General features: G+C 37.5%; 1 protein-coding gene across 7 annotated transcripts in view; it reads left to right on the forward strand.

Annotated features, from left to right (window-relative positions):
• CENPJ (centromere protein J) overlaps positions 1-25,557 on the forward strand; it is an 82,609-nt gene that overhangs the window by 20,487 nt on the left and 36,565 nt on the right. For 6 of the 7 annotated variants that reach the window (XM_049867554.1, XM_049867553.1, XM_049867556.1 and 3 more), the window contains exons 4-8: positions 922-1,221; positions 3,052-3,163; positions 3,983-4,085; positions 4,406-6,035; positions 17,424-17,556. In XM_049867554.1, coding sequence (XP_049723511.1) covers positions 922-1,221; positions 3,052-3,163; positions 3,983-4,085; positions 4,406-6,035; positions 17,424-17,556 — 2,278 coding nt within the window. The remainder of the gene's footprint in view (positions 1-921; positions 1,222-3,051; positions 3,164-3,982; positions 4,086-4,405; positions 6,036-17,423; positions 17,557-25,557) is intronic. The other variant, XM_049867558.1, reaches the window with a different exon arrangement.

The raw sequence follows: 25,557 nt of genomic DNA on the forward strand, positions 1-25,557 counted from the left end.
GGGTGAGTTAGATAGGAGGTCAAAATGATAAGTGGCAGTGGCCCTTTTATAAAGCACTTCCTATTGTGTCTTCCACATTTAGGTGAGACAGCCTGGGAGAACAGAGGGCTAGTAGCAGGATTTCAAGGGATAGCAGGCAGGATGGATAGGATGCCATCTAACCTCTTAAGTATATCACAGTTGTGGCCACTGTTTCGGGGAATCTTCTCTCTGTTTATTGGGTTATTCCAAAAGCATAGACTTAAAAAACAAAACAAACAAAAAGTAACGCAGGAAATTTAGAAAACACAGAAAAATACAAAAAGTAAAAGTCTACTGTAGTTCCCCTACCTAAGGAACTATGTTAATGGTAGCCTAAAGAGACAATACTTTTATATGCTGTGACATAGAACAATTATTGATCTTTAGGGAACAATTCAGATCATTTGTAAATATCTGTATTAGTGCTGTGTGTCTGTCCCAGGGCTGCATAGTTGCTTTCTCAGATGGAAATGTGAATAACATCCTCTGGAGTTAAGAAAAGCTGCAGCTCTACCATGTACAGGTTGTCTGCACATATACTGTAGTATAACCTGTTGCCATCAAGTTGATTCTGACTCTTAGTGATCCTATAGGACAGAGTAGAGTTGCCTCATAGGGTTTCCAAGGTGCAGCTGGTGGATTCCAGCTGCCGACCTTTTGGTTAGCAGCCGAACTCTTAACCACTGCATCACCAGGGATCCACACTGTAGTATAAACATCTCTTAGGTAAAATTATATGAAGTTCATTTTGGAATTTTAAATTTCATGTTTTTGTTAAACACAGTTTCCTACTAAGGAAAAAAATATCACTTTGGAGAATAATTTTTGGGGTGGGAGTCACAGGTATGCTGAAGAGAAAGTGTTGCAAAACTCATCAGCTTTGTGTTTCTTGATTCCAAGCTTCAACTCTACTGCCTGATGATCAGAGCCAAGAGTATAGATCTCCATGTAATTCAGCTACTGTAGATAAAACCACGTCCTTCTCATCATCATTTATTCACCAGAATCAAACTCAAGAAAAAATGCACACTTCCAACATTTTATCTGACGAACAAAACAACTTCCGTAGCACTGCTAATCAAGATTTTGTCTTAACTTTAAAAAGTGGTGCCTTCCCCAGCTTGTTTTGTGGGGCACAGTGTGAAGAAGCACTTGTGAAAGAAAATGATTTGAAGGAAGAAAACCATCACCCTGCTTCCGGTGAGTTAGTTGTCTTCTGTACTTAACAGTGTTACAAAGTTTTTCCAAGACAGAAGAATCCTTTCTGCATTTTTCCCCCTGTCCATTATAGCCTTAATTGTAAAATCCTACATGCTGTGCAAGGAGCTCTGATGGCACAGTGGTTAAGCATTCGGCTGCTAACCAGTAGGTCATCGGATCAAACTCACCCAGCTGCTGCAGAGGAGTAAAGACCTGGCAGTCTGCTCCTGTAAAGATTACAGGCTTGGAAACCCTACGGGGTAGTTCTACTCTGTGCTCTAGGGTTGCTATGAGTTGGAATCGACTTGACAGTAACGGGTTGTAGTAGAAGTACATGCTATGGAATCACAAGCCTAAATTGTACCCAAAGCAGGGCATAGGATTTGTGACTTTACAAGGACGATAGCAATACTCAGGCTGACTTCAAACTTTGGATTGTAGCATGGGGTCTTTAAAAAGGAAGGCAATAGTTCTGCATGTACCACTTCTCGAGAGCTTAGAAATAGCCTGGAGTTGCTTTAAAGTATGTGTGGTGGTGGTGGTGGTGGTGGGAGGAGACATGACAGAAAATATCAAAATTGAGAAATAGGTTGGTAGAATTTACTACTCATAAAAAAAATTCTGCGCTAACCCAGACACTCGGTTTGTTCATCCACTGTACCTCTTCCTAGCACCTACCAATGTTCCTGGCATATAACTGGCTCTCAGCGTTTGATGGTTTAAAAAAATTCAATTCTCTTAGCACTTTTGGTGTATTTTCTTTTAGTCCTTTTTTTTTTTTTAAGTCGTATTCCAGCCTTTTTTTTTTTTTTTTTTGACGTTATATAACAATACTATGTTTTTTACCTATTCAACATTGGAAATGGTTTTAGTATGTTCTAGATTCTTTATAACTTCAATTTTAATGACTGTGTGCTATTTGTTAAATTATATACCAATATTTAATGTTCTTTATGGTAGGACACGATTTTGTTGCCAGTATTTTTTATATTAGAAATACGCTTTCATGAATGTGTTCTTTTGAGTAATCTAAGTTACAGAAGAATACAAGAAAAGGTAACTTACTATTTAAAATTGGACACCTTTGCGTATAATACCTAATTTCTAATTTAGAGTTAATTCTTTGGTATGGAAAGGTCAGTTGTCTTTTTTAAACAGTATGCTCCCCTAGCATTTTATTTATTTTGGAAGATTTCAGATATCTAGAAAAGATGCAAGATGTGATAGTTGCACCTAGACTTAACAGTTAATATTTTGCCATATTTACTTTGTTTTATATGTATGTATCTATGACTATATGTATATTTATGTCTACATTTATATTTTGGTGAACAATTTTATTGAAAGTAGTATGTACACATTATGTTACTTAATTCCCACATATTTCAGCATGCATCAAGTAAAAATTAAGACATTCCTCTTTATAACCACAACATTGTTACACCTAAGTAAACTAATAGTTCTTTAATATCAGTCCATTTTGGAATTTCCTCATTACCCCAAAAATGTTTTTTATAGCTGTTTTTTTGAAAACCAGAATCCAATCAAGTTCATGCATTACATTTAGTTTTTATAACTGTAGTCTTTTTTAATCTAGAAAAGCTCCCGCTTTTTTTTCATAGCATTAATCTTTTGAGAAATGTCAAATGTCTTATTAGGGATTTGTAATTTTTCTTTATCAAATTAAGGAAATCCTTGAGAGTTCTATAATCTTTGCCGTACATTACTTATAATTAAAATTTTTTCTAGCATCGTAACTTGTAAAATTCTCAAGTTTTAAGACTTTAACCTGCTTTTCTTGAACTAAAATGTTCCTAATTTTTATTCTAGGAGAAGGTATTTTATCATGTCAGGAGAAAATGACGAAACAGATTCAGGAAGGGAATGATGTGAACTTAAAACAAATTGGTGATTCCCCAGAAGTGGTCAATATTGAAGAAAGGTATCATCTATGTTGACGGGAGTAAGAAATGTCACAGTGTAATAGCCAGTCTTTGTTATTGAGCCATCTTTGTTTGAAAGATCCATTGTTTTCTTTTGAGTATGCTTTTAAGTATAAAGCTTGAAGATGTAACCTATCACATGCTGTCAGCAAAAGAAAGAGGTTGTGGAGATACATAATTAAAGCAGCTTTGATATTGTATTGGGAAAATTGAGGAAAATTTTTTCATCTAAGAAAAACATCTGAATAAAATGAATTTTTCAAATAGGTAAATCCTATTTTAGAGAAAGGAAAAATGAAGTATTGGAATCTCACATTTGGTATCACTTACGAATTATAACTACATAAGTAGTCTAGTTATAGAATAAAAATTCATGGCAAAGATGAAATATCTATACTGAGGTTATTTATATTTTTTTCATGTATTTGAAATATTTTAATATGTATTACGGTATGGGCAATATAACTTCTGATTGTTGCTCTACTTAAAGATCCTTCCTAATTTTAAAATACATATTTAGTGAGTATTTTAAAAATATATTTTAAAGATATTAATATGTTACTCCAAAAGTTAATTAGGTAGGCTTCAGAAGGATTCTTTAATACCCCCAGGTCCTATGCAAAGTGGTGTGTATTTCTCTATTTGGGGGCACGGATGGGGATTGTAGCTTTTGTTAGATTCTAAAATGGTGACTCTGACTTTGATAAAGGTTAGTTGTCAGTGCAGTCAGGGGTATTTATATCAGGAACACTAAGTATAAAATATATACCACATCGTGATTTGCTCATTAAATAACTGTACTCTTTATTTTTGATTAGGCCTATTAAAGCTGCTGTTAGAGAAAGAAAACAGACATTTGAAGATTACTTGGAAGAACAAATTTGGTTGGAAGAACAAGAATTGAAACAAAAACAGCTAAGGGTTAGCATTTCAGCTATTTTAATTGATTTATTCCAAGTCTTTAGAGATTAGTTTATAATTTGCTATAAAAATAACTTTGGCGTGTTAATGGTTGTACATGATGACTGTAATCAGTGTCATTGAATTGTACACATAAATTGTTGAATTGGCAAATATTATGTATATTTTACCACAATTAAAAAAAAAAGGCTGTAGGACAAAGTAATCCCCAATAGAATATAATTATAAGAAAAACAAAATAACACTTTGAGATTACTTAAATATATCTGTAATATTTAAGGTATATAAGAATTAATTCATATATTATTCTTTTACTTTAGGAAGCAGAAGGATCATTGTTAATCAAAGCAAAACCAAAACAACCATTCTTAAAAAGAGGAGAAGGTTTAGCTAGATTTACTAATGCTAAAAATAAGTTTCAGAAAGTGAAAGAAAGTAAACTAGTCACTAATCAGAACACTTCAGAGGACCAACATCAGTTTAAAGTAGATAGACAACAATTCCAACGGAAAACTGCTCTTATAAATAAAGAACCATGTACAGAGAACTCTACTGTTAAAAAGAATAGTAGAGCTAGAACCAAGAGTGGTTCTGTCACACATAATCAGAAGCCAAAACTGCTGAAGAGTAATAATAGAAAAAGTCTGTCTCCATTGGAATTGGATATACAGACAGGGAAGAAATGTGATGGGCAATTTAGAGACAAGATCAAATCAGAAAAAAAAGTTGAATCTAATAATAAAGAAAATGTACTAGAGTGTACAAAGCCTTGTGATACTGGTTGCAAAGTCTGGAATAAGACACGTGATAAAGAAAAACTTCCTCTTTTGACAGGGCTGGTGAACTGTATAGCTTCTAAGAGTCGTATAGGTGAAACTGCAAAAGAGTCAGAATCTTCTTTTGATGTTTCCCTTCAGAAAAAGTTAGAAAGTTGGGAACGAGAAAAGGAAAAGGAAAATTTGGAATTAGATGAATTTTTGTTTTTAGAACAAGCTGCTGATGAAATATCATTTTCTAGTAATTCCTCATTTGTACTGAAAATCTTAGAAAGGGATCAACAGATTTGCAAAGGTCACCGGATGTCTTCCACCCCTGTCAAAGCTCTGCAACAGGAGAAGATGAATACGGTGTATCCTGTTAGTCATTGTAACCAAAATAAGAATCTTGACCATGTTGAACATGAAAATAAGAGTGAGTGTGAAGTCACACGCAAACAACATGATTCAGTGTCATCACCTACTGTATTGAGGGAACAATCTTGTAAAATTAGTAGGAAAGCATTTCATATGAGCACTTCTGAAAATCAAACTAGATGGAATGCAGGCGATGAAGGTGTTAGGAACAGTGATAGTAGTACTGACTCTGAGGAACAACTTGATATTACCATAAAACCATCAACTGAAGACAAAGAAAGGTGTCTCAGCAGCACAGAAAATAGTCCAGAAGCCTCTGATGGTAAGAGGCTTTTCAGGGACACTGGGACTCAAGAAGAAGCTAAAAGTAGGGATATTGATCTAGATTTGTCTCGTAAGAACTGTCGTAGTGATGAGTCTATTATAATAGAAAGCTTGAAAAATAAGGTTTCTGAGTCCTCAAGAAAAACCTCATCCATAAGTATGAGTAGAATTGACTTTGATGATGAAAGAACTTGGTCTGACCTTGAAGAGAATTTATGTAAACATGATGTCATTCTTGGGAATGAAGCTGTTTGCGCAACTCTTCAGACAAGATACCCTAATAAAAGTGAAATATGTGTACTAGACAAAACAATAAAAAGAAAGATTGCACCCATCAAGAAGGGAGAAGACTTAGTCAAATCCAGTGGGAGTGTAAGTCCTCCTACATCAGATCTTGTGATGAAATTTTTCCCTTCTCTGAAACCAAAACCAAAGTCAGATTCACATTTGGGAAATGAACCCCAGTTAAACATAAGTCAAGACCAACCAGCTGGTAAGTCAGAGCATTGTAAAATATGTATCAGAATATAGTAAATTCAATATTTTATCATGTTGTAAAAGAAAATGCTTAAAATCTTAAGCTTTCTAGTTGTTCAATAAAAATCAAATTAGTTGGTGATTTTTAAAAATTTCACCAATTTTGTGGATCTAAATAATGTAACAATCACTAGTATAAGAGATTCAGATGAATTAGGCTTTCAGATTTTTCACACTTAAGCCTGTGGCATAGGATTTCCAGGGCTTTACAATGAATTACTTTACAGTAAGATTATATAGCAAGATAACATTTAAGTTTCTTTTATAACCATGGAGTCCCTGACTTACAGTTTGTGTTATTTTGGGGTTGACCTTTGTGTGTGCACACTTTTTTTTAATTGCACTTTAGGTGAAAGTTTACAGTGCAAATTAGTTTCTCATTCAAAAATTTTGTAGAAAAATTGTTTTTTGACATTGGTTACAGCCTCTGCAATGTGTCAGCACATTCCGCCTTTTCACCCTGGGTTCCGTGTGTGCATTCGTCCAGTTTTCCTGTCTTTTTCTACCTTCTTGCCTTTGCTTTTGGGCAGGTGTTGCCCATTTTGTCTTCTATACTTTATGGAACAAAGAAGCACTTTCCTCACATATGCTATTTATTCTATAGGTCTGTCTGATTTTTGGCTGAAAGGTGGACTTAGGGAGTGGCTTCAGTTTTGAGTTAGGGTGTTTGGGGGCCATAGTCTCAGGGGTTCCTCCAGTCTCTGTGAGACCAGTAAGTCTGGTGTTTTTTTTTTTTTTTTTTTGTGAATTTGAATTTTGTTCTACATTTTTCTTCTGCTCTGTCTGGGACCCTCTATTGTGATCTCTGTCAGAGTGGTCGGTTCTGGTAGCCAGGCACCATGTAGTTCTGGGCACAGGATGGTGAAGGTTGTGGTTCATGTGATCCATTTATCCTTTGGGCGAATATTTTTCTTGTGTCTTTGGTTTTTTTCATTCTCCTTTGCTGTGGGCAGGATAGGACCCATAGATGTATCTTAGATGGCCACTTAGAAGTGTTTAAGCACCAGATGATACCGAAGTAGGATGTAGAACATTTTCTTTATGAGCTACATTATGCCAATTGAACTAGATGTCCACTGAGACAATGGTCACCAGCCCTTAGCCCCAGTAACTCCGTCCCTCAAGGTGTTTGGATGTGTCTATGAAGCTTCTGTGACTTTGCCATGGTCAAGTTGTACTGACTTTCCGTATATTGTGCATTGCCTTTCCATTTACCAAAGTTAACAGTTCTCTACTATCTAGTCAGTGAGCTCCTTCCCCACCCCTCTGCTACCCTTCCTCATAGCCATCAAAGATTGTTTTTTTCTGTATGTGAACCATTTCTTGAGTTTCTATGATAGTGGTCTCATACAATATTTGTCCTTTTGTGATGAACTTATTATTTCTTTCAGCATAATGCCCTCCAGATTCATCCTTGCTGTGAGATGTTTTGAAGATTCATCGTTGTTCTTTATCGTTGGGTAGAATTCCATTGTGTGTACATACCATAGCTTGTTTATCCATTCATCTGTTGATGGGTATTTGGGTTGTTTCCATCTTTTTGCTAGTGTGAATAATGCAGTTAACATGGGTGTGCATATGTCTGTTCATGTGATGGCTCTGGTTTCTCTAGGATATATTCCTAGGAGTGGGATTGCTGGACCATATAATATTTCTATTTTCTAGCTTTTTAAGGAGGCAGAATATCTTACATTCTCGCCAGCAGTGCATAAGTGTTCCAGTCTCCGAGCAAGCTCTACAAAATATGTTAATTTCTGTTTTATAATGTCAGGGTGAGATTGGAGGTTTGATTTGCATTTCTCTAATGGCTGATGATCTCAAATGTTTCCTCATATGTCTGTTAGCTGCTTGTATGTCTTTGGTGAAGTATCTGTCCATGTCCTTTGCCCATTTTTAGTTCAATTATTTGTCTTTTTGTTGTTGAAATAGTGAAATATTACATAGATTTTAGAGATTAGACTCATGTAGGATATGTCATAACCAACAATTTTTTCCCAGTCTGTAGGTTGCCTTTTTACTCTTTTGGTGATGTCTTTTGATGAGCATAAGTGTTTACTTTTTAGGAGCTCGTAGCTCTCTAGTTTCTCTTCTGGTGTTAGTTCATTGTTAGTTAGAGTTTGTATTGTATTTATGCCATGAATTAGGGCCTCTGGCTTTGTCCCTGTTTTTCTTACATGATCTTTGTACATTTTATATTTAGGTCTTTGATCAATTTTGAGTTTCTGTGTATGGCATGAGGTATGAGCCCTGTTTCATTTTTTTACAGATGGCCATCTAGTTTTGCCAGCACCGTTTAAGTCTGTCTTTCCCCGTTTAATGGACTGGTCCTTTGTCAAGGATCAGCTGACCACAGGTGGATAGATTTATGTCTGGTTTCTTGCTTCTGTTCTGTTGGTCTATATGTCTGTCCTTGTAGTGGTACCAGGCTGTTTTGATTATATAGATATATAGTAGGTTCTGAGATCATGTAGTGTGAGGCCTCTTAATTTGTTCTTTTTCCTTAGTAATGCTGTGCTTCTTGGGGACCTCTTTCCTTTCCATGTAAAGTTGGTGATAAGTTTTTCCATCTTGTTAAAAATGCTGTTGGTATTTAGATAGGGATTGCATTAATATCTGTAGATTGCTTTGGGTAGAATTGACATTTTCATGATGTTGAGTATTCCTTTCCACGAGCATGGTATGTTTTTCCATTTATGTAGGTCTCTTTTGGTTTCTTGCAGCAGCATTTTGTAGTTTTCTTTGTATAGGCTTTTTCCATCCCTGGTTAGATTTACTCCGAAGCGTTTTATCTTTTTAGGGGCTATTATAAATGGTATTGTTTTCCTGATTTCCTTTTCGAAGTTCTCTTTGTTGGTTTATAGGAATCCAACAGATTTTTGTATGTTGATCTTGTATCATGCTACCCTGCTGAATCTTTCTATTAGTTCTAGGAGTTTTTTGGTGGAGTCTTTTGGGTTCTGTTTGAATCCGCCAGGCACTCCTTGGAAACTCTATGAGGCAGGTCTACTCTGTTCTGTAGGGTCGCTGTGAGTCGGAATCGACTTGACGGCACTAGGTTTTTTTATGTATAGGATGATATCATCTGTGAGTAGGGATAGTTTTACTTCTACCTTCCCAATTTGGGTGCCTTTTATTTTCTTTGTCCTTATTGTTCTAGCTAGAACTTCCATTCCAGCACAATGTTAAATAGGGGTGGTGATAAAGCATCCTTGTCTTATTCCTATTCTCAGGGGGAATGCTTTCAGCCTCTCTCCTTTGAGAATAATTTCGGCAATTGGTTTTGTATAGGTACCCTTTATCGTGTTGAAAAATTTTCCTTCTATTCATATTTTATTAAAGTTTTGTTTTTTTTTTTTTAATCGGGAATGGGTGTTGGACTTTATCAGATTCCCTTTCTGCATTGATAAAGATGATCAGGTGATTCTCTTCTTTTGTTCTATTTATGTGGTGGATTATTTTGATTAATTTTCTAATGTTGAACCATTCTTGCATACCTGGTATGAATCCCATTTGGTTGTGATATATTATTTTTTGGATGTGATGCTAAATTTTATTGGTTAGAATTCTGTTGAGAATTTTTGCATCTGTATTCATGAGATGCATTTTTTTTTTGTGGTGTCTTTGCCTGGTTTTGGTATCAAGGTTATGCTGGCTTCATAGAATGAATTTGGGAGTATCACTTCTTTTTCCATGCTCTGGATATTTTGAATATTACTGGCATGAGCTCTTGCCTGAAGTTTGGTAGAATTCTCCAGTAAAGCTGCCTGGGCGAGGACTTTTTTTGTTGGAAGTTTTTTTTTGGTTTTTAATTTATTGGCTCTTTAATCTCTTCTTTTGTTTTTGGTCTGTTCAGATTTTCTATCTCAGTTTGCATTAGTTTAGGTAGGTAGTATGTTTCTAGAAATGTGTCCATTTCCTCTAGGGTCTCAAATTTGAAGTACAGTTTTTTATAGTACTCTGTTAGAATTCTTTTATTTCAGTTGGGTCTCTTGTAATGTGTCCCATCTCATTTCTTAATTGGGTTATTTGCTTCTTCTCCTGTTTTTCTCTTGTAAGTTTGGCCAGTGGTTTGTTAAGCTCGTTGGTCTTTTCAGAGGACCCAACGCTTGGTCTTGTTGAATCATACTGTTTGTTTTTCTGCTTTCTAGTTCATTAATTTCTGCTCTAATCTTTGCCTGTGAGCCTCTTTTTTTTTTTTTTTTAATTTTGTGAACCTCTTTTGCTGTTCTATCTCTGTTTGAGTTGAAGGGTTAACGTTTTTAATTTTTGCTCATTTTTCTTTTTCGATGTATGTGTTTATTGCTATAAATTGACTCTGAGTGCTGCCTTTGCTGTGTCCCAAAGGTTTTGGTACAGTGTGTTTTCATTTTCATTTGATTTCAGGAATTTTTTTTTCATTCTCTCTTTGATTTCTTCTCTTACCCAGTTGTTTTTAAGCAAGGCATGAATGAGTTTCCATGTATTTGATTTTTTAGCCTTGCTCTTCCTGTTACTAATTTGATGGCGTTTTGATCAGACGAGATGCTTTGTATTATTTCGATGTTATAGATTTTATTGAGAATGATTTGTGGCCTAAAATGTGGTCTGTTCTGGAGAATGTTCTGTGTGCTTTGGAAGAGAATGTATTCTTTGCTGCTGTTGTTTGGAATGTTCTGTATATGTCTATGAGGTCAAGTTGGTTGATTTTTTTTTTTAGTAATTTTTATTGTGCTTTAAGTGAAAGTTTACAAATCAAGTCAGTCTCCCACACAAAAACTTAAATACACCTTGCTACATACTCCAAGATACTCTCCCCCTAATGAGACAGCCCGCTCTCTCCCTCTACTCTCTCTTTTCATGTCCATTTCACCAGCTTCTAACCCCCTCTACCCTCTTATCTCCCCTCCAGGCAGGAGATGCCGACATAGTCTCAAGTGTGCACTTGATCCAAGAACCTCACTCCTCACCAGCATCCCTCTCAAACCCATTGTCGAGTCCAATCCATGTCTGAAGAGTTGGCTTTGGGAACGGTTCCTGTCTTGCGCCAACAGAAGGTCTGGGGGCCATGACCACTGGGGTCCTTCTAGTCTCAGTCAGATCATTAAGTCTGGTCTTTTTATGAGAATTTGGGGTCTGCATCCCACTGTTCTCCTGCTGCCTCGGGGGTTCTCTGTTGTATTCCCTGTCAGGGCAGTCATCGGTTGTAGCCGGGCACCATCTAGTTCTTCTGGTTTCTGGCTGACGTAGTGTCTGGTTCATGTGGCCCTTTCTGTCTCTTGGGCTGGTAATTGCCTTGTGTCCTTGGTGTTCTTCATTCTCCTTTGATGCAGGTGGGTTGAGACCAATTGATGCATCTTAGATGGCTGGTTGCTAGCGTTTAAGAGCCCAGACACCACTCTTCAAAGTGGGATGCAAAATGTTTTCTTAATAGATTTTATTATGCCAGTTGACTTAGATGTCCCCTGAAACCATAGTCCCCAAACCTCTGCCCCTGCTACACTGGCCTTCGAAGCATTCAGTTTATTCAGGAAACTGCTTTTGGTTTAGTCCAGTTGTGCTGACCTCTCTCGTATTGTGTGTTGTCTTTCCCTTCACCTAAAGTACTTCTTATCTACTATCTAATTAGTGAATGTCCCTCTCCCACCCTCCCTTCCTCCACCTTCTCATAACCACAAAAGAATGTTTTCTTCTCAGTTTCAAGTATTTCTCAAGTTCTTATAATAGTGGTCTTATACAATGTTTGTTCTTTTGCAACTGACTAATTTCACTCAGTATAATGCCCTCCAGGTTCCTCCGTGTTATGAAATGTTTCACAGATTCCTCAGTGTTCTTTATTGATGTGTAGTATTCCATTGTGTGAATATACCATAATTTAGTTATCCTTTCATCCATTGATGGGCATCTTGGTTGCTTTCATCTTTTTGCTGCTGTAAACAGTGCTGCAGTAAACATGGATGTGCATATATCTGTTCATGCAAAGGCTCTTATTTCTCTAGGATATATTCCGAGGAGTGGGATTGCTAGATCGTATGATAGTTCTATTTCTAGCTTTTTAAGGAAGTGCCAAATGGATTTCCAAAGTGGTTTTATCATTTTACATTCCCACCAGCAGTGTAGAAGTGTTCCAATCTCTCCACAGCCTCTCCAACATTTATTTTGTGTTTTCGCATTAATGCCAGCCTTGTTGGAGTGAGATGAAATCTCATTGTACTTTTGATCAGCATTTATCTAATGGGGAATGATCGTGAACATTTCCTCATGAATCTGTTAGCTCCCTGAATGTCTTCTTTAATGAAGTGTCTATTCATATCTTTTGCCCATTTTTTAATTGGGATATTTGTATTTTTGTAGTTGAGTTTTTGCAGTTATCATGTAGGTTTTAGAGATCAGGCGCTGATGGGAAATGTCATAGCAAAAAATTTTTCCCAGTCTGTAGGTAGTCTTTTTATTGTTTCGGTGAAGTCTTTGGATGAGCATAGGTGTTCGATTTTTAGGAGCTCCCAGTTATCTAGTTTTTCTTCTGCATTCTTAATAATGTTTTGTATACTGTTTATGCCATCCATATATTAGGGCTCCTAACATTGTCCCTATTTTTTCTTCCATGAGCTTTATTGTTTTAGATTTTGTATTTAGATCTTTGATCCATTTTGAGCTTGTTTTTGTGCATGGAGTGAGGTATGGGTCTTGTTTTATTTTTTTGCAGATGGATATCCAGTTATGCTAGCACCATTTGTTAAAAAGACTGCCTTTTCCCCATTTAACTGTTTGGGGCCTTTGTCAAATATCAGCTGCTCATATGTGGGTGGATTTATGCCTGGATTCTCAATTCTGTTCCATTGGTCCATGTATCCATTGTTGTACCAGTACCAGGCTGTTTTGACTACTGTGGCGGTATAATAGGTTCTAAAATCAGGTAAAGTAAGGCCTCCCACTTTGTTCTTTTTTTTCAGTAATGCCGTATTTATCTGGGGCAGTTGGTTGATTTGGACCTTTAGGCCTTCTGTATCATTGTTGAGTTTCTATCTAGATACTCTGTCCTTTACCAAGAGTAGTATGTTGAAGCCTCCTACTTTTATTTGTGGAACTGTCTCATTTCCCTTTTCACTGCTGTTATAGCTTGTTTTATGTATTTTGGAGCCTTGTTGTTGGGTATGTAGATATTTATTAAAGTTATGTCTTCTTGTTGGATTGTTCCTTTAATCATATAATATCCTTTTTGTGGTGAATTTTGTCTTAGAAGTCTTTCATCTGAGATTAGTATTGTCAGTACTGCTGTTTTTTGGTTACTGTTTGCTTGATAAGTTTTTCTCCATCCTTTGATTTTTAATATATTTATGTCTTTGTGTCTAAGGTATGTCTCTTGTGGACAGCATATTGATGGTTTGTGTTTTTTTAAATCAGTTCTGCTGCTCTTGGTCTCTTTATGGGTGCATTTAAATTATTTACATTCAGTGTGATTATCGATAAAAAAATAGGTATGAGTTTATCGCTGTCCTATTGTGCCTTCTTTTTTTTTTGTGGTGCTGACTTTTTTTGTTCCTCTTTCTTCCCTGTACTGAAGTCCTTTTGTTTGTGGGTTTTCTTTTAGTTTCTTTCATTATTATAGATTTTGTGTTTACTGAGTCTTAATGCTTTTCTTTTTACTTTGATGAATAGATTTGTTAGCTTTCTTTGTGATTTCCTTGAAATTAACCTTTATCTTCCTAAGTTTGGACCAGTCCTTTATTAATATTTCCTTGACTTTCTCTCCGTTTGAAAGTTCTACACCTACCCTTTTTATTCCCCCTTTTATTCTTTTGACATTGTCATTTACAGATTGATGTCTCTGTTTCCCTGTTTTAAGTCTTTTAGCTTTGTTTTGTTATTGAGAGCTCTTTACCAAGGTTGGTATCTCGCTGATGCTGTCCTGTGGTCCTAGACTCTGGTTGTTGTCTGATGTTGTTGGTTCTCTAACTAAAGGACTCACTTTAGTATTTCTTATATGTTTGATTTAGTTTTTATGAATTCCCATAACTTTGTTTATCTGGAAATGTCCTAATTTCACCATAGTATTTGAGAGAGATTTGCAGGATATATTATTCTTGGTTGATAGTTGTTTTCTTTCAAGGTTTTATGTATGTCATCTCATTGCCTACTTGCCTATAGTTTCTGTCAGGTAATCAGAACTTAGTTTTATTGTCTTCCCCCTTTGTAAGTGACTTTTTATTTTTCTGTAGCTGCTCTCTGTATTTCTTCTTTGTTTTTGGTTTTGGCAGGTATGATTATATGTCTTGGTTACATTCTTTTGGGGTCTATCCTATGTGGGGTTTGTTGAGCATCTTGGACGGTCAGCCTTTCATCCTTCATATTTGGGATGTTTTCTGCCAGCAAATCTTCAGCATTCTTCTCTGCATTTTCCATTTTTTACTCCTGTTCTGGAACCTGATCACGTGCAGATAATTTCCTCTTGATTGTGTCCCACATAATTTTTAGGTTTTCTTCATTCTTTTCCCAGCAAAGTGGCATTCGTAGATTTGTCTTCAATCTTGCTGATTCATTTTCCATTGTTTCAGATTTGCCCCAAAACCTTCTAGTGTATTGTCCATTACTGAAATTTTGTTGTTTATCTCTTGAATTTCTAGTTGCAGATTTTATATGATTTCTAATTATTTATTCATTTTGATGTTTTGTTCTTCTGTTTTATTTTCCTGAAGTCTTCTATGCTTTCCTGTGTTTTCATTGGTTTTGTTTGTATTATGCGTGTTTTATCTATTTTTCCCTTGGTTTTGTCTTCGTTTTTCTAGAACTCTATCGTAATCTCTAAGAGGAGAGCCCTAAATATTAGTCTTTTAAAATCCACATCAGGTACTTCCTTTGCCATCTATCGAATGATTATCTTGTTCTTTATTTTTGGTCACTTGTTGGTGCTCTCTTGCTCTGCTTTTTTGTGTTCTGATGTTGTCTGGTTTCTACGAAATATTAACATATTATCTTTCTTATTGATTATATGTTTCTTTTGTTCTGATTTTTTGTTTTGTCCTGATATGTCCTGGTGCACAGACTAGGTGTGCTTTGCTGCTTGCTCATCTGTGGGCATGATAGATTTTACCACCTTATCTGGGTGGGCAGGGCAGCAGCAGATCAGGCAAGCTTGCTTTGCTATACAGTGATTTGGAGAGGTGGCTGAGGGTAGACAGTGCAGGTGCTGTCAGCCTCCTGATATTGGTCCAGCTGTGTGGAAGTGTTCACAGCCCCTCGCAGATGGGTGGGGTTGTCAGATGGGGAGTGTATGGGCTCACTTCCCAACTTTGGCAGCTGGTCAAGTGGTGGGAGAAGGAGGGGCAGTGTGAGCCTGATGTGGTGAGCTGAGCCCTGGAGTCTGGCAGAAATGGGAGGAGGTGGCATATGGCTCTAGGTGGGAGAGAGGAAGAAAAGAAGGAAAGGAAAGAAAAGAAAAAGAAAAAAGAAAAACAATGGTAGCATGTTGGGGGGTGGCATGGGTTGGTGGGGTGGACTCGGCAGCAGTGGGCCAGTGCACTAGTGGCACTCTATTCGCAGTGGCACTGTGGGGGCTGATGGGAAGCAGGGAGGTAGCATAGGGGATAGATGGGAGGGAGAAAGAAAAAGAGAAAAAAAATTGGAATGCAGTGGAGGCTGTCAGGTGGGCTGGGACAGATCCAGGGCCCAGTGGGAAATTTGGGCTTAGTGGGAGGGAGAAAGAAAAGAAAGAAAAAATGGCTGTGCAGTGGGAGCCAGCAGGTGGAGGCTCCTCGTTCTCTGTTTTCTGTTAATTTCTTTTTCCATTAGGTGTTTATCTAGTTCTGATGGCATTTTTTTTTTTTTTTTTTTAACCCTTTAATTTGATCCTCAGGTTTCCAGGATTGACATTTGTATTGTGGTACTTAGTGTTTTTTGTATCTTTGCTGCAGAGGGCGGAATGGTGCATCTGTTTAGGGTGCCATGTTGACTCTGCCTCCTGCATACTTTTTTTATGATGATTTTTTAAATTAAAATTTTACTTTCCTGTTCATTAACTTGTGAAGCATGACCATGAGGAGAATATAGTAAAAGTGAGTTTCCTCCCTTCCCCAGACCTTGGGACCCAGGCCCTTTCTTAGAGATGCCACCATTACCATTTTATTTGTGTATCTTAAAAATATCCCATGTATATAAAAACATTACTCTGTGTGTGTGTGTGTATATAGTCTTCCCCTTTTCTGCACAAATGAAAGCATGCTTTTATATACTGCTCTGCACCTTGCTTATGATCAAGTATGAAGGATTCAGTTGATGTTGAAAAGTCCCTTTCCATTATATTATTATATGTACTGAATGCTTAGCTGAGCATAGGTGTCTTAAAATACAAATTTACAGCTTAAGCTTTTTTTTAAGTATTAATTTTAAAAGTAATACTCTTTGCAGGAAGTTTTAAAGCTTAAAAAAGTATTGAAGCAAAATTGTATATAATTATTTTCTATCCGGAGGTAACTAGTATACATTTTGGGATATTTCTTTTCAGTCATTTTTCCTATGTATTTTTGATATGATAGAGATATATGTTATAACATGCCTCCTTCTTTTTGACCAAGTATTTTATATGCATTACCCATGTTTTTAAAACTTTGTGAACTTTAAAAATGGTTGCAGAGCACGTCCTTGTATGAATATAGTATAATTTATATTTATAGTTTCCTTAATGATGGACACCTAAATTGTTTTTTACTGTTAGAAATAATGCTGCAGTACGTATTTTTGTGCAAAACTATTTTGTATGATTTTGCATGTTTATTCTTAACTGGAATTTTAGAAGTAAAATAACTGGGTCAAAGGGTAGATAAGTGTGTTTTAACCTCATGATATATATAAAATTTTTTTTCCCGAAAGGATAGTACCAGCAGATAAAACACTTGTTTCAGTTGAAGGATACAAGTATTAGCTGTTTTATTTTTTTAAAAAGGTCAATTTGATAGGGGGAAAAATCTTAATATGCATTTCTTTGATTAGTAATGGTGGGGTGAGTTTTCTTTTTGATGGTGATTAGCCCTTTAGATCTCTTGTGAATTACTTCATGTTCTTAAGCTATTTATATATATTGGTCTTTTTAAAAAAATTTATTTGAATGAAGTTTTTTTTATATATAATATTAACTCATCAGATTCATAATCTTTTACAGTTGAAAAAGTTAATTCTTTCTTAAATTTAGACTGATTTCCTCTGGAACTTAGGCCAATTAAAATTTTTTTTCTTGTTTTATTTGAAGCATGGTTTCTTTTCCATTTTAATGGCACATATGTTTACCATATTCTTGGTTCTTAGTGTTAATCGCTAATGTGTTTGCTACCAGAAGGCCTTTTGTGAAGCACAATATTTATGGCCTGTTTTATAGATAACAGTGCTCGGTCCCAGATTTTGAGAGAGAAAGTTATTGAATTGGAAACAGAAATAGAAAAATTCAAAGATGAGAACACGTCTTTAGCTAAACTTCGCAATGAAAGAGAAAGTGCTTTGGAAAAACTCAGGTAAGTTTGCATCTGTAAGTCAGAAAAAAGTATATAGTGATGCAATTGAAAATATTTCTCATTAATCCAAGAAATATAAATGAAAAGAAGGTGGCACAACCAAAAGGTCAGCAGTTCAAATCCACGAGCCATGCCTTGGAAACTCTGTGGGATAGTTCTGCTCTGCCCTCTAAAGTCGCACTGAGTCAGAATCAGCTTGATGGCAATGGATTAATGGGTTGATTTTTTTTTTTTTTTAAATGACCCAGTGTGGTCAAAGACATATTAAAAGGGGAATTCTCTTAGTGGTAAGGTTGTAAATTGTAACTTGAAAAGCAATTTGGAACCATGAATTCAAGTGCTATAAATCAAGTACTGTCTTGGCCAGCAATATGGTAAATGTGGTATTCCACTCTATGTCATGCCCTAACTTGATCTTATTGGGTAACAAAACCTGAACTGGACTTATATGAGCCTATTTATATAGTTCTCCTCTCCCTCCACTTATTGTGAATAGTCACATATTTTGTTGCAGAAATACTAATGCTTTTGATTTCAGATTGTTGCCCTGGACCTTGCTGGGGATATTTTATGGTATTTAGTATACACACTTTTTTTCTTTCTTTATTTTAAATTGAGCATAAATTTATGTAACATTCAGATTTAGTGCATTTGCAACATACTGCAACTGCCACCTCTCTCTAGCTTCAAAACTTTATCATTATCCTGGAAAACACCCTATATCCATTAAGTGATCACCCCATATCCATTCAGTAATCCCTTAATATCCATTAAGCAATCATCTATAAGTAATCTCCCCCCATCTCCTGGCAACAGAAAATCTGATTTCAGTCTCTGTGGATTTACCAATTCTGGATATTTCATGTACACCTTCTCCTCACTTATAGACTATGTTGTTATCTGAAATTTCACATTTACTTTGATAGTAAAAAATCTATTTTGTGCATTAACGGCACATGTTTGGCAGTAAAACATTGAGGTGGGAGGAAGTGTAACACTGGCTTTGATGGTTAAGGTTATGTGTCAGGTTGGCTGGGCCATGATTCTCAGTGGTTTCGCAGTTACGTAATGTTGTCATTTGGCAGTTATGTAATGTGTAATTTGGCAATTATGAAATGATGTCATCCTCCATTTTGTGATCTGATATGGTCATCCCCATTTTCACATAACAACATGGCGTTTGGAACTTAACCATGTTGATAAGTTAGGAGAGGGAGTAACAGGAGTTATGTAATATGTAACCTTTTGTATCTGGCTCTTTTTACTTAGACTAATATCCTCAAGATTTATTCAAGTTGTAGGAGGTATTGGTACTTCATTCCTTTTTTTGGCTGAATAATATTTCATTTTTGTATATGCTGGAGCCCTGGTGGCGTGGTCATTAATGAAAAGGTTGGCAGTTTGAATCCACCAGCTGCTCCTTGGGAATTCTGTGGGGCAGTTCTACTCTGTCTGTAGGTTTGCTATGAGTTGGAATCTACAGCAATGGGTTTTGATTTTTTTACAGGTATGTATATGCCACAATTTGTTTATCCATTCATATGTTGATGGACATTTGGGTTATTTCTCCCTTTTTGGTTATTGTGTTTAAGTTTTTGAACAACCGCCAAAGGGTTATCCACAGTGATTATACTGGTTTACATTTCCACCAGCCGTGGATGAGGAATCCAGTTTTTCCACATCCTTGCAAACCTGTTCTTTTCATTTTTTTTTTATCGTAGCCTTCTTAGTGGAGATGAAATGGTTTTGATTTGCTTTCCCTTTATGTTTAGTAGAATTCAACAATGAAGCCATCTGACCCTGTGTATTTCTTTTTTTGGTAGTATTTTGATTACTGATTCAATCTCTTGACTTGTTATATGTTGAAATTTTGTATTTCTTCTTGAGTCAGTCTACTAGTTTGTGAATCTAGGGGTTTGTCCATTTCATCTAGGTTATCTAATTTTTTGGCATACAGTTCATAGTATTCTCTTATAATCCTTTTAAACCTGTAATTATGGTAGTAATGGCCCCACTTTCTTTTCTGATTTTAGTAATTTGAGTCTTGTCTCTTTGTTTAGCTAAAGGTTTGTCTATATTGTTGATCTTTTCATAGAACCAGCTTTTGGTTTTGTTGATTTTCTCTTATTTTTATGTTCTATATTTTGTTTTTTTTCCTGCTCTAGTCTTTATTTTTTCCTTTTCTTTGCTGGTTTTGGGTTTGGTTTGCTCTTATGGTTCCTGTTCCTTAAGGTGCAAAGTTAGGTCATTGATTTGAGATATTTCTTCTTTTATAATGTAGGCATTCACAGCTAAAAATTTCTCTTGAATAAACTGAACGCTTTGAAGGCCAGAGTAGCAGGGGCAGGGTTTGGGGACCATGGTTTCAGGGGACATCTAGGGTCAATTGGCATAATAAAAACTATTAAAACATTCTGCATCCCATTTTGGAGAGTGGTGTTTGGGGTCTGAAATGCTAGCAAGCGGCCACGTAAGATGCATCAACTGGTCTCAACCCACCTGGAGCAAAGGAGAATGAAGAACACCAAAGACACAAGGAAAGTATGAGCCCAAAGTCAGAATGGGCCACGTAAACCAAGACTACATCAGTTTGAGACCAGAAGAACTAGTTGTTACCCCGCTACAACTGATGACTGCCATGACAGGGAGCACAACAGAGAATCTCTGAAGGAGCAGGAGAGCAGTGGGATGCAGACCCCAAATTCTCATAAAAAGACCAGACTTAATGGTCTGACTGAGACCAGAGGGGCCCTGGCGGTCATGGTCCCCAGACCTTCTGTTAGCCCAAGACAGGAACCATTCTCGAAGCCAATTCTTCCAACAGGGATTGGACTGGACTACAAGACAGAAAATGATGCTCCTGTCTGGAGGGGAGATGTGAGGGCTGAGGGGGACAGAATCTGGCTGAATGGACACAGAAACACAGGGTGGAGAGAAGCAGTGTGCTATCTCATTAGGGGAAGAGCAACTGGGAGTATATGGCAACGTGTATATGAGGTTTTGTAGGAGAGACTGACTTTGATTTGTAAACTTTCACTTAAAGCACAATAAAAATTAAAAAAAATGAACTGTACAAAATGAAAACAAAACTTAAAGATTTGGAAAACTCTTTTGTATGAATTAAGGACAAATATCCTAAAATTTTCATCAAGGACATGGCTGCACAATCCTTTGTTAAAGAGATTAAGTCTGTGATTGATGGAGCTAACTACCATTGCAGAATACCCATCAGCTTAGACTAAAGGGGACAGAGAAAGAACAAAAGGAGAGGATGCTATCTGCCTCTTGGAATTCTATAGGCAGGTAACAGGCCAAAGGAGCAACATCTGCTGTCCTCCAAGAAAAGAAAAGGACCATCCCTGGAGCAGCTCAAAGATCAGCAGAATTGTTGGAAACAGCACAGGAGGCAGAGGGTCCTTGGTCTCAAAGAGTGGGGCCACAGCATCTGGGGTATCAAAAGGTAGAGTCATAGCCTCCTGGATTGCAGAGAGTCAGAACTTCAGCTTGGTTCTGGAGTGTGGGGCTGCCATTCAGTTTGGCCAACAGGACAGGGCTGCTGTCCAAAGCTGAGGAGGTGGAGCAGCCATGCCCAAGGGGCAGAAGAAAAAGGGGCCTGCTGGGGCAGAGGAGTTGGGGTCACCACTCAGATGGACTAGACTGGGTCTGCCCCAGTGGGCCTGGAAGGTCGAGCTGAAGCTCAGGGTTGAGGGGCCTCCACCCAGAATACAGAGAGCATGGCCAACACACAGAGTCTGAAGGGCAAGGCCATTGCCTAGGTGGTCTTAGAGGACAGATGATTATTTTCAAGCCTTGAGAGGTAAATTGTTCTGCTGTGTTTTAGAATTGTTTGGTTCCTGTCCCTCCAACCATCCTTCCAATTTCTTCCATTTGTAATGGGAATTTATACTTTGTGCCTGTTCCACCTTTGTATTTTGGAAGCAAATAACCTGTATTCTAGATTTCACAGGTTCTCAGATGAAGAGGAATTTTACTCCAGGATGGAATATGCCTAATGTCTCACTCATATTTAATTTAGATAATTCATAAGATGAGATTTTAGACTTGGAGTTGATTTAATACTTATTGGGATGACCTGGGGTGAATGGATTTGGTACGTGGCAAGGACATGAATCCTGGGGGGGCCAAAAAAAATGTTTAAAATCGTAACCTCCATGCCTGTGGTTATAATGCCATTTGGGAATGATTTCTTTGTTATGTTAATAAGACAGGATTAGTATAGGGTGTGTCTTAAATCAGTCTCTTAAGATATAAAACAGGTTATACAAGTAAGCTAAAGAGGCTCAAAGAGAGAAGAAACCTCCCTTTAGAGCTGGCACCCTGTATTTGGACTTGGCCTCCTAAACTGTTAGAAAATAAATTTCTGTTTGTTAAAGGCACTCATTTGTGGTGTTTCTGTTATAAGCAGCACTAGATAACTAAGACACTGCCCTGATGCCTCAGTGTTTATCACCAACCAGAAAGCTCACTGGAACTTCAGTGTCCAGAATTTTTATTAGGGTTCATTACGTAGGAACGATTAACTCATTGCCCATGTGCTTAAATGCAGTCTCCAGCTGCCCTCCCCAGAAATTGGGCAGATATCTCCAAGTGGGTCTTCTGAGTCCCACATCCTGAGCCACTTCATTAGCATAACAAAGACATTCCAACCACTCAGGAAATTCCAAAGATTTGAAGGTTACCTTCCAGGATTTGAGGACAAAGACCAAATTCTTTGGGTCTTAAAGTAATTCTTCATCCTATAATCCTTAAGACAGTTAGTTTGAAGTCTTTGTCTAATAAGTTCAGTCTGAGTTTTCTTAAGGATGGTTTCTCAGTTTCTTTTTTTCTGTGAGTGGGCTGTACTTTTCTGTTTCTTTGTGTTTAATTTTTTGTTAAAAACTGAACATTTTGTATATTGTAATGTGGTAACTCTGAACATCAGATTCTCCCCCTCCCAGGGATTGGTGTTGCTACTTGTTGAGGGCAACAGTGGTTCGTTTATCTTTAGTGACTTACAAACTTTTTTTTTTTTAGAGATTATATTCCTTGCCATGTGTAGTCGCTGAAGTCTGTGTTGCATTATCTCTGCAGTCAGCCAGGCACCTGACAGATTTCCTTTAATGCTTAGATCTAAGGGGGTGGGGGGGAAGGTGTTCTGTCTCTTTAAATTCTTTTGATAGCTGCCAGACAGGAACTGCTTCAGATTGAGGGGTTTGATATAATGTCCAGTCTCTGTTCTTATCTCAGTGAACCTCCAGCCAGATAAAAACACGTAACTCTTAAACTCCTAAAGGTTGACTATTTGGAGTTTATTGTATTAACTTTACCCTTCCCTGATTCTCCAGTTTTATATGATTGTCTTGGGGTCTTACCTGTGTGCTGGGCCACGACTACTTTGCAATAAACTAAATGAGTTTATGCACAACAGAAAAAATAAACCACAGCCCTTGAGTTTTGGGGGGCAGGGTCCTTATTGCCCACCCCGACACCAGCAAGCCAGACCAGGAACATGGGCTACCATCCCCACAACTGCCTGCCATGGGGCTAGGGGCTGGGGGATGGTATCTATTATGGAAAATGTTGAAACTCACTGAAACTTCCTAGCCTCTTTCGTCAAGTACTTCCTTGGACACTGCAGGTGTTCAACTAGACTCCAGAATTCTGTAATAGTTGATTCTGGCAGTACCAGCCAGCTTAGTCGTTTTTTTTGGTGGAGGAACCAATTCCAGTAGCTTACTACTCTGCCATCTGCCATGACGTTACTCTCATATTTTCTAAAATCTGAAGAATTAATGAATTCTGAAACATACTTCCGGCCCCAGAAATTTCAGATAAGGGCTTGTAGAGTGGTATCGTTGTTGTTAGGTGTCGTTGAGTCGGTTCTGACTCATAGCAACCCCATGCACAACAGAATGAAACACTGCCCGGTCCTGAGCCATCCTTAAAATTGTTGTTATGCTTGAGCCCGTTCTTCCTCTTCTCCGCTGACCCTGTACTTTGCCAAGCATAATGTCCTTCTCCAGGGACTGATCCCTCCTAACAACTTGTCCAAAGTATGTAAGACAGTCTCGCCATCCTTCTAAGGAGCATTCTGGTTGTACTTCTTCTTCCAAGACAGATTTATTCATTCTTCTGGCAGTCCATGGTATATTCAGTATTCTTCGCCAACACCACAATTCGAAGGCATAAATTAATTTTTGGTCTTCCTTATTCGTTCTCCAGCTTTCACATGCATATGATGCGATTGAAAATACCATGGCTTGGGTCAGGCGCACCTTAGTCTTCAAGGTGACATCCTTGCTCTTGAACACTTTAAAGAGGTCCTTTGCAGCAGATTTACCGTTCTTCTTCATATAGTCCAGCTTCTCGGATTATTTGTTCAGCATACAGATTGAATAGGTATGGTGAAAGAATACAACCCTGGCGCTCACCTTTCCGAACTTTAAACCAGTCAGTATCCCCTTGTTCTGTCTGAATAACTGCCTCTTGATCTATGTAAAGGTTCCTCATGAGCACAATTAAGTGTTCTGGAATTCTCATTCTTTGCAATGTTATCCATAATTTGTTATGATCCGCACAGTTGAATGCCTTTGCATAGTCAGTAAAACACAGGTAAACATCCTTCTAGTATTCTCTGCTTTCAGCCAGGATCCATCTGACATCAGCAATGATATCCCTGGTTCCACATCCTCTTCTGAAACTGGCCTGAATTTCTGGCAGTTCCCTGTCGATATACTGCTGCAGCCGTTTTTGAATGATCTTCAGCAAAATTTTGCTTGCGTGTGATATTAATGATACCCTATAATTTCCACATTCGGTTGGATCCCCTTTCTTGGGAATAGGCATAAATATGGATCTCTTCCAGTCAGTTGGCCAGGAAGCCATCTTCCATATTTCATGGCATGGACGAGTGAGCACCTCCAGTGCTGCATCTGTTTGTTGAAACATCTCAATTGATATTCCATCAATTCCTGGAGCCTTGCTTTTCACCAATGCCTTCAGAGCAGCTTGGACTTCTTCCTTCAGTACCATCGGTTCCTGATCATGTGCTACCTTTTGAAATGGTTGAACATCGACTAATTCTTTTTGGTATAATGACTTTGGGTATTCCTTCCATCTTCTTTTGATGCTTCCTGCATCATTTAATATTTTCCCCATAGAATCCTTCACTATTGCAACTCGAGGCTTGAATTTCTTCTTCAGTTCTTTCAGCTTGAGAAACACCGAGTGTGTTCTTCCCTTTTGGTTTTCCATTTCCAGCTCTTTGCTCATGTCATTATAATACTTTGTCTTCTCCAGCCGCCCTTTGAAATCTTCTGTTTAGTTCTTTTACTTCATCAATTCTTCCTTTTGCTTTAGCTGCTCGATGTTCGAGAGCAAGTTTCAGAGTCTCCTCTGACATCCGTCTTGGTCTTTTCTTTCTTTCCTTTCTCTTCAGTGACCTCTTGCTTTCTTCATGTATGATGTCCTCAATGTCATTCCACAACGGGTCCGGCCTTCGGTCACCAGTGTTCAATGCATCAAATCTATTCTTGAGATGGTCTCTAAATTCAGGTGAGATATACTCAAGGTCATATTTTGGCTCTCGTGGTCTTGCTCTGATTTTCTTCAGTTTCAGCTTGAACTTGCATATGAGGAATTGATGGTCTGTTCCACTGTCAGCCCCTGGCCTCTTTCTGACTGGTGATATTGAGCTTTTCCATTGTCTCTTTCCACAGATGAAGTCAATTTGATTTCTGTGTGTTCCATCTGCCTAGGTCCATGTATATAGTCACCGTGTCTGTTGGTGAAAGAAGATATTTGCAATGAAGAAGTTGTTGGTCTTGCAAAATTCTATCGTTCGATCTCCAGCATTGTTTCTGTCACCAAGGCCATATTTTCCAACTACTGATCCTTCTTTGTTTCTAACTTTCGCATTAAAATCGCCAGTAATTATCAATGCATCTTGATTGCATGTTTGATCAATTTCAGACTGTAGCAACTGATAAAAATCTTCTATTT

This window comes from Elephas maximus, chromosome 23 (genome assembly GCF_024166365.1).
Source record: "Elephas maximus indicus isolate mEleMax1 chromosome 23, mEleMax1 primary haplotype, whole genome shotgun sequence".
NCBI classification, from domain to species: domain Eukaryota; kingdom Metazoa; phylum Chordata; class Mammalia; order Proboscidea; family Elephantidae; genus Elephas; species Elephas maximus.